At 36.0% G+C, this 9560-nt stretch overlaps 1 protein-coding gene across 1 annotated transcript; it reads left to right on the top strand.

Annotated features, from left to right (window-relative positions):
• Positions 1 to 933: 933 nt before the first annotated feature.
• On the top strand, positions 934 to 3324 carry LOC131955139 (kelch-like protein 41b). The gene has a single exon (XM_059319125.1). It carries the CDS (start codon positions 942 to 944, stop codon positions 2781 to 2783), a length of 1842 nt encoding a protein of 613 aa, XP_059175108.1. The 5' UTR covers positions 934 to 941; the 3' UTR covers positions 2784 to 3324.
• The last annotated feature ends 6236 nt before the right edge of the window (positions 3325 to 9560 follow it).

Raw genomic sequence — 9560 nt, 5'->3', positions numbered from 1 at the left:
AAGGAAGGTAGGTCTATTTATAAACATATTCAACTTGTAATATTGTCAAAGACCATCTATTGTACTAGTCAATTAGTAGCGTGTACATAGTACACACTTTAAATGCATCTAATAATCAGGCAGAAAAATGAGTTTAAAAATGAGTTAAAAAATTATGTCTGAAATGTTATCCTTTTATCAAATTTAACACACGTTTCCTTTTGTTAAATTGAGAAGTTCTAAGATAAGTCATAGACAATATTGAACAACTTTGGAATTTCGTTTTCATTCAAATGGGGTTTTCCCGGGGCAGAGGCGTAGCGATCCTAAGGTCGGCGCCAGGGGACATATGTCCTCCTCCCGCCCCCCCCCCCCTCGCTACGCCTCTGTCCCGGGGAGATGGGGAAAGAAAACTCCAAAATCAAACAACTGCTGCCTTGTATTGTATTCTTGGATGGACAAAGGCTATGGAAGCAAATCGAGAAAGAAAAGCAGGCTGAAATCGGAGTCAACTGCCAATGGCGCATAACCAGTTAACAAGTATACTTAATTGTGTTGGAGGGGATCCCTTCTAACATTTCAATTAAGAAGAAAAAGAACAAATGGAGTTTTATGTCTATAAATCAAATCTATACATCCTGATATCTATTTTGAGAAGTCGAATGTTTTTAGGATATTGTGTACAGTACCCTTTCAGTACGTGGAGCAGGTGAAGTAGAGTTTCCCCCTTTTCTGCATATGTTTGTTCAGCATTATGCTCAACCACCTTCACTTCAATCCCCAACGTGAGTAAAGGTACCCATCAGAGCTGAGTTGAATCAGAGACATTATGTTCAAAAGAATCCGGGACTTACAGCTACATGGTATATGCGAGATAATTTTTTTTTCTCTTTTTTTTTCTCATTTTGTATCTCATTTTGTTTCTCATTTTTTTTTTCATTTTTTTAAGGCTCTTTGTCACCATGAGCAATTCGAAAACCTGCAGCAGCATAGTCCAGTGTCTGGGGAACTTACAGGAAGACAAACTGTTCTTGGACTTCACTGTTGTGGTGGGTGAGACAAGCTTCAGATGCCACCGCCTTGTTCTGGCGGCCTGCTCGGAATTTTTCCAGGCACTTTTTAGTTCCGGGTTGAGAGAAGCCACAGAGAACAGTGTCGTGCTGCAAGATGTCTCTAGCGAGGTTTTCCAGAAGATTCTCAGCGCGCTGTACAGTGGTCAGATAGATTTAACATCAGAGAACTACACCAACATATGGAGGGCAGCGAATAAGCTGCAAGTAATGTTTTTAGTCGATTTATGCGAAAAGTTTGCTATTGAAGCTATCACCATGGAAACTTGGGAGAAAATTTATGAAACAGCTTCAGAATTAAGCTCAAAAAGATGTCTTGATCAGTTTCATTTGTTCATGTTGAAAAACTTCGAGAAAATTCGACTTTCACCAACATTTTTACTGATGTCTTTCAAAGAAGTCAAGGATTTGATAAAAAGCCAAGATCTCGTTGTGAGCGTTGAAGATTTAGTTCTGGATTCAGTCATCAAATGGGTAGAGTATGAGCCTCCGACTAAGAGACAGATAAACATGTTCGAAAATGGTGATCTGAAAAATGAAAAAGCTATTTTCAGCGTGGATGAAAACGAAATAAAAGACACTGTGAAAGATTTTTGTCTTAAAGAAAGTGTGGAAAATTCTGAAAATGCTAAACGAAAAAAATATCAAGAGCGTTCTGGTAGCTCACGTGATATTGTAAACACCGAGACATCGCCTAGAAAAGATAAACTAGCTGAGCTGTTGAAGGAAGTGAGGACATATCTTGTAAGTCCTGATGTCCTATCTCGTGTCCTAAAGATGGATTTGATGACGGAAAATAAAGAGTCAAGGGAAATAATCGTCGATGCCATGTCCTATCATGTACAGAAGTTCAAACACGGTCAGTGGTCATCAGCTTCTGTACACAGGTCTTGTAGTGAGTACATACATACTGGAGTTTATACTAAACTTGACGGGAGTTTTAGTGTAATAAGCGCAGACAAAGAAGAGCTGTTTTACATGAAACAATGCGAATATTTACAAGAGAACATTCAACTCGTCACTTTTGACGGTGAACTTTATGCTACAGGAACTGAAGAACAAAACCCAGACTGTCGAATGTTTGTGTTCTTTGACAACAGCTGGAAGAGAGTAGCTGACATGCCAAGTCACAATTTGTTATTGGTGTCACATGGAGACTTTATTTACATCTTAAACAAAGACGATAAAGTTATTTATAAGATAACTCCAAAATCTATTGACCCAAATCTAGAAAAAATGACGGAATTCCCAGAAAATGTGGATTGTAAGCACGCGTCGATTATCGAACATTTTCTTCTAATATTTTGCTCTGAATCTAACAAAGGTACAAACAAAACATCCGTGTACAAATTTGATATTTTGTCCAAAATTTGGACCAGATTACGCGGTCTCGGTGGACCAGCAGAACAGCTGATTACCTTCAGAAACGACAAGCACAACTACATTTTACAGACAAATGGAAGTCTGTGGCTCATACTTTATTCATCTGACAATGGGAACATTGGATTTAAATTTCTTGCCAAACTTTGGAACTTTGCCAAGAGATTGTACGGCGGGTTAACTTTTCAAAGTAAACTGATCATTTTTGAAAATCAATCCGAGAGCGAATCTACAGAGGAGAAAACATTGTGTGAAGTTCCACCACACTTTACAGACATCAAATACTGTGGAGTTGATTGCTACAGTTCAAATGTTGTTCCTGTCACTATACTAAAGAAACTTTTACTCCACTGAAGTGGATTTAGGCACAATTTTATAAACGGTTTAAATCATTCAAAAGGATATTAATATCACACATGCCTGATCTGAACTCTATTATTCGCTTACTATTATTTAGCAAACATCTGAAAGCAAAATCACTAAGGCTGATTTTATGTGAACTTTTTTCTAAGTGTATTTTAACTTCGATGAAATTAATACACCGCATTTGCTCAAGACAGCTCTATGTACATACAATGTAATACCAAATAGCTGTTTCTTAAATATTTGATCCAGTGTTGAATAAATTAGAACCATTTTGTTTTACACATGTGGGAAAATACAAATTGAACTCAAAGGCAAATTTCAGCAGTTGTGGGTATGAACGCTTTGTGTTAGACTGTATTCTACTAGTTTATATCTAGGTACGTACATGTTTTTTTCAAATACAGGTTAATAAAAACATTCACAGGTTGTAATTTTATCACTGGTGTTAACAAAAGCGTAATCGTTTACTTATGAGTCTGGAGATATTCAATAGTTATCAAATTTATTTGCATTGGTTTTGAATACAATCTAAATAAAACAGTCATCCCTTTGTTTTTTACGATTGATTTTTTTTTACCTAAAATAACCACTGGTATAACTGATTTTTTTTGGTTAAATTTCATGTTGATAGATTTAAAAAATAGTTTAAGTGAGGTTGGGTGTTTTAGTTCATTATGTTTAATACACAGGGTGGGTGTGGATAGGTATAGACTCTTTGTCATCGGGTTCTTGTTTAATTCTTGGCTATTAAATTTGGCTATTAATTTTGTTGTGCTTTTTATGAATAAAACTGTAGAAAGCTGTAAGTGCTATGTTGTAAAGTTAAATTCAATCTAATGTGAAAAAAAAAACTATAGACATAACATCAAGTTTGTTGAATATAACGTAATTTAAATTATAGCGCATTTCTGGTAAAATAAAAATTAAATTTTGGGTAATTGTTTTAGAAATGAGGTAATAGACACAAACCCTCCAAAAATTGATTTTTAAATTACTTACAAGTAGACTTTCAATGACATTTTTTATAATAAAGTAACATTTTAAATTCTTGTGAGGAAGATACTGACTAAACAACCAGTGCCGGCGCCAGCTTATTCAAAGCTCTATGCAAAACTTATTAATACGCCCCCCTTTGACACACTTTAATTACTAAAACATATGTATAATAACACAATTAATTAAAAGTGACATATTAATTTATTATCAATTGCATACACGTTGTAAGTAGACATCAAAATCGAATTTTACTTGCCTACTGCGTCGCAGAAGCTTGTACTAATTCCTTCAATTCCAGTGTGGAAAAGTAATAACATTCTATTGAAATTGTTGTCCGCGAGTCTACTTTACGACATAGCCCCTGCCCCCTCACCCCGGGAGAAAAAAGTCTAAAAAAATATTGAACCCCCCCCCCCACACAGTTTTTTGGTGTCGGACTCTCTGCAGACCTCCCAAGGTGAGTTGCAGAACCAGAGGCGTAGCGACCCTTCCCGGCGCCCGGGGACATACTTTCAATTTGGCGCCCCCTTGGGAGCAAATTTTCGATTTGCACCCCCCCCCCCCCCTCAAACTTTCGATTTGCACCCCCCCCCTCGAACTTTTCATTTGCACCCCCCCCCCTCAAACTTTCAATTTGGCGCCCCCCCTAAGGTCGGCGCCCGGGGACATATGTCCCCCCCGCCCCCCCCCCTCGCTACGCTACTGTGCAGAACGGAACTTACCTGTTTTAGGCTTGACTGTCTTTAGATATAAATGTAAAATGTCGATATTGTGCGATAAGGTAACGACTATTTCGTTAAAAGTTAATAAATGTTAAAGTGGTCTAGCGGTAGAGAGCTGGACTGCTAACCCGTAAGTCTCGAGTTCGAATCCGGGTTCAAGTCAGTAGACCGTCCCTGAGTCCACCCAACTCTGATGGGTACCTAACTCACGTTAGGGAAAGTAAAGGCGGCTGGGCATAGTGCTGACCACACTATCTCTTCATATGCCGAGGTCACAGAAACAAGTGAACTCTTCTTCATTTGCCCCATAGACCGTCAGGTTTGAAAGGAAAAATTTACTTTAAATGTTATAGATACCAGTCTATAATTGTTATATATGAATCCTAGATCTAGATGAGGATGAAAATATGACAAAGACACTAAATTAATTAGATTATTAATTTGCGACTAAGATGATTTTAGACGCATTATACTGTATGTCTACTAATATTAAGTAATCCACAACAGCTACTGATGTATTTGTTTTTCAACTTGATAAAGCCAAAAATAGAACCTATCAAACTATTTTGTTTATAACTTCTGCTCTATATTTTTTACAATAGCAAATAATAACTTAGAGTTGTATTTATAAGTAAGCGGTCGAGGAATTTGAAATGAATGTAGAGTTAAGCAACGAATTATCTCCCATTCGGAAATCCAGATGCCATAATTTTATGCAAGGGAAATAGCTTTCACAAGAATAGCTAAATTAACCAAGTGTAATTATGACATACTTAAAAAACACAATGAAACGTGTTAAATTTTATTACGTAATTATTATGACCAATCTTTTATATTAATGCAACTTTGTCAAAACAGTATATTTTATCAATTAAATTTAGGTGTTGTTTTCAAGTATAAATATGGTAGCTTTATAATAATATATTATATTCGAATTCGATTATAAGCAATAGTTGTAGAATCATCCTAACACTAAAAACCACAAATTTTGGATCCCGAACATAAAGGGACACCTTTCAAACAAGTTAATTAAAAAAGTCTAGTGACATTTGTGCGCAATTTCCTTATGTTATCTAAAAATAGCTCTGACGTATAATGTTGGGGTGCGTTCAAGCTAGAAGAACAATCGGTTTGTAGGTGTTTATGTAATTTTAAAATTTGTGACCGAACGAGAGAATATTTTTGAAAACTTTCTTCGGCAATATTGTTCTAAATTATGACAGGAATCGATTGGTACATGTTTCAAGTCGCTAAGTGGTCTGGTTGCCGAGATATGGGCCAAAAACTGAATTTTTTCGAGGTTTTTTGGCTTTTCCGGGAAATACATGAAAGAAACCCGGATTTTTTATGGCCTATGCTCATTCTCGTAACTTGCTTAACATAATTGCTTTTGGAACTATTCATCGATATTGCTTCGTTGAGGAGGAGATACGACTTAAAGCCCGGACACACATTCATCCATCCATCCATCCATTCCCAGAAATGACGAGTTAATAAACGCAATTCTCCAGAATGGAAATTGCGCTAAAAAAAAAATGCTGGAAACCAGGGGTCGGCAACCTGCGGCTCGCGAGCCGCATGCGTCTCTTTTGATGTCAAGATGCGGCTCTTCAGCTCGATGAACAAATAAAAATAATTTTTTAAATTTTATTTTTAAAACTCATAAAAGTATTAGTCTGCAACACTCAGTAATGAACGATATAATAATAAATATAAACAGTAAACACTCGCTATTCTATTAGAATATTTAGTGACTCGATATTTCAATGTAGACCTACTTCCTAAAACTGAGTTATTTAAATATAAAGAACGAGCCGGCCCGCGGCATAACATACGCCGCTATTTAGTTGTTTCTAATTTTCAATAATTCATAATTTGTGAATTCGACAGTACCAACGCTGACACTGAAAATATTTCTTTAAAACACTATAAGTAGCTCGTTAAGGACCATAACCCCCCCCCCTTCCTTCCCTCCCCCCCCCCTCCTCCCCCCCTACGTTTAAAATCGTTGGCTCTGCTTGTAAACATTTAGAGTGAACACAGCTCACTAAAACCATGTAGGGGTGGGGAGGTAGGGAGAGCGTTTGCAGCTTGTTTTCTAACGGCTCGAAGAAGAGAATTATATATATAGATGCCTGTGTTTAGATCATATTTATAGGGGCACTAGCGCCCACCACCATGGCGTGCTGCGTGAAAGCCTTGAGTGTAAGTTAATCACTCACCGTAATATCACCGTTAATCACTCACCGACGGTAAGTGGCGCTCTCGTGAACCCGATTTCACTACCGACGGGGATCGCGTAGCCCCTAGCTCGGTTTAATTATCGAATGTCGTATTGTAGGGTGCTCCTTAAAACTAAGGTAGGCGCTTAGTGCTCACGGGATAGCCCTGGGCGCCAAATCGCACCGTGCAGTGACGCCGAAGGACGCGCCTAATTCAATTTATAACAACCTATTGTATCCATAGCCTATCGCGCTGTTTAAAATGAACGTATTGTTGCCCATCGTGTCTATAGTGCGCAGCCTTTAAAAAAACAATGTAGGCGCTGTATTGCTCGCAGGGTCGCCCAATGGACGAGGCGCCGGCGGTTGCGTCTGTTGCAGTTTTGCCGCGGAATATATTAGTACCCCTTACCCGCTATGCAGAACGCCCGATTAACGGATGCCAAGTACTAACATAGCCGCTCTGTAACTCTGGGCGCCAAATCGTGTATTGACAAAAAATGCACCACCCGGGCGCCGCCCATAAGAAATTTTAATTTTTTTTTGCAACAATCTTCTCGGGAGTATTTTTATCTACTCTCCAAAGTTTCATGGCACTCGGATAAACTGTGTCGAACCGCATGTACTTTTTTTTATCGTATATGGAGAAAAATCGCACCTCTACCCCCTGGGGCGCCGCCATTGCGAAATAAAAAAAAATGCACAAACCTCCCTAGGAGTATTCTTAACAATTTTCCCAAGTTTCATGGCGATCGGATGAAAGGTGTAGTAATGCATAAAAGAAAAACAGACACACACACACACAAACACACATACATTGTTTAATATATATATATATATATATATATATATATATATATATATATATATATATATATATATATATATATATATATATTATATATATATATATATATATATACATATATATATATATATATATATATATATATATATACATATATATATATATATATATATATATATATATATATATATATATATATATATATATATATACATATATATACATATATATATATACATATATATATATATATACATACATATATATATATATATATATATATATATATATATATATATATATATATATATATATATATATATATATATATATATATATATATATATACATATATATACATATATATATACATATATATATATATACATATATATATATATATATATATATATATATATATATATATATATATATATATATATATATATATATATATACCGTATCCTAATTAAAGATCATAATATAAATACTAATAATATTATAAAAATGTTGGCGGCTCTTTAAAAACTTGGACATTTTGTAAATTGTAACTTCTGGCTCTTCTGTCTCAAAAGGTTGCCGACCCCTGCTGGAAACTGATTATGATATTGCTATACCAGGGGTCGGCAACCTTCTGTAGCGGAAGAGCCTAAAGTTACAATTTTCAAAATTTCCCTGGTTTTAAAGAGCCACTAACATTTTTTTTATTTTAAATATGTTATATTTTTATTAAGATTATTAGTATTTGTTCAAGGAGCTGGAGAGCCGCATCTTGATATCAAAAGAGCCGCATGCGGCTCGCGAGCCGCAGGTTGCCGACCCCTGTCCTATACATATTGTTTACATATTAACAATTTGAAAAAAAACCTAATAGTTATAAATTCTAGCCTATATAATATTATATATTAATACTTTAGGAGTGGTAATGTAGATTCCTAAAAAACTCACAAATTTTCACCTTGTTCCATCCTGAATGTAAATAATCTTACTTACGATAAACTCGACTACTCGATATACTCTACTTCATTCACAACACATATCAAACTTGGATACCTTAACATAACTAAACTCGATGCTCGAGAACGACGAAACCAACTTGATTAATTGAGCTCCTCCCCCGCTAGGCCTACTCCCAAATCTAAACGATTCATTAAAACTTACCAAACAAGTAACAATACTTTGAATACCCCGTCATTACAAAACTCTATACACCAGAAAAGATTTCTAGTTCAAAGTCAGATTACAAGCCCTATTAAAAAACAAAATTGCACGTGATTTGGAACGCCTTGCCATGCGCTGGAGTAATCACTAAATCAACATTAAAACTAGATAACCGTTTGAAAAGTCCGACATTTAAATTACGGACTTATTTAATTGTTTTATACAAATAAAAAGGCAAAAAGGCAAAAAAAAGGCAAAAAAGCGCCCCGACCTTTCCAAATTAGGGAGGTTGGGTTGCATATTCACATTCGCGAAGAAATATTGGCGTATATAGGCCTAATTTGGGGGAAGGGGCAAAAGATTGATAGTTTGACATGCGCAACTACTTTGTATATTATCATCTATAGTTTATAAAAGATAATCGATGTTATTAATTATTGAGTACTTTTTGATAATAGCGATTACATATTTTGCGCCCCTCCCACCCATAGGGATGGCGCCCTAGGCGACCGCCTAGTTCGCCTTATAGGTAGCGCCGGCCCTGTAAACAACATGATAAATATTTTCACCTACCCAGACAGCTTACAGTGAAATCTCGTCTAGTATAAAGGTCAAACGGTACTCAGACGCTTGTTAAAGGAGGATTGGACAACGTACGGGGAGGTAGCGTGAATTAAGATCTGATAAAAATACAAGTTTTATTAAAATTATTGAGCATCAAAATAAAATGTGAGCCATAATACCATGTTCAGACGAATTTTGCAATTAGGGAAGAATTTACTGGCGATTGGGGGAAACGTTATTGTGTTGAGTCTTTATAAAATACTGAACTTATTGTTTATGGATTTGAAATGTA

Source organism: Physella acuta, unplaced genomic scaffold (assembly GCF_028476545.2).
Source record: "Physella acuta isolate Inbredline_101_S28 unplaced genomic scaffold, ASM2847654v3 ptg001057l, whole genome shotgun sequence".
Lineage (NCBI taxonomy): Eukaryota > Metazoa > Mollusca > Gastropoda > Physidae > Physella > Physella acuta.
The sequence above is the reverse complement of the archived record's forward strand: the minus strand, read 5'-3'. Positions and strand labels throughout refer to the sequence as shown.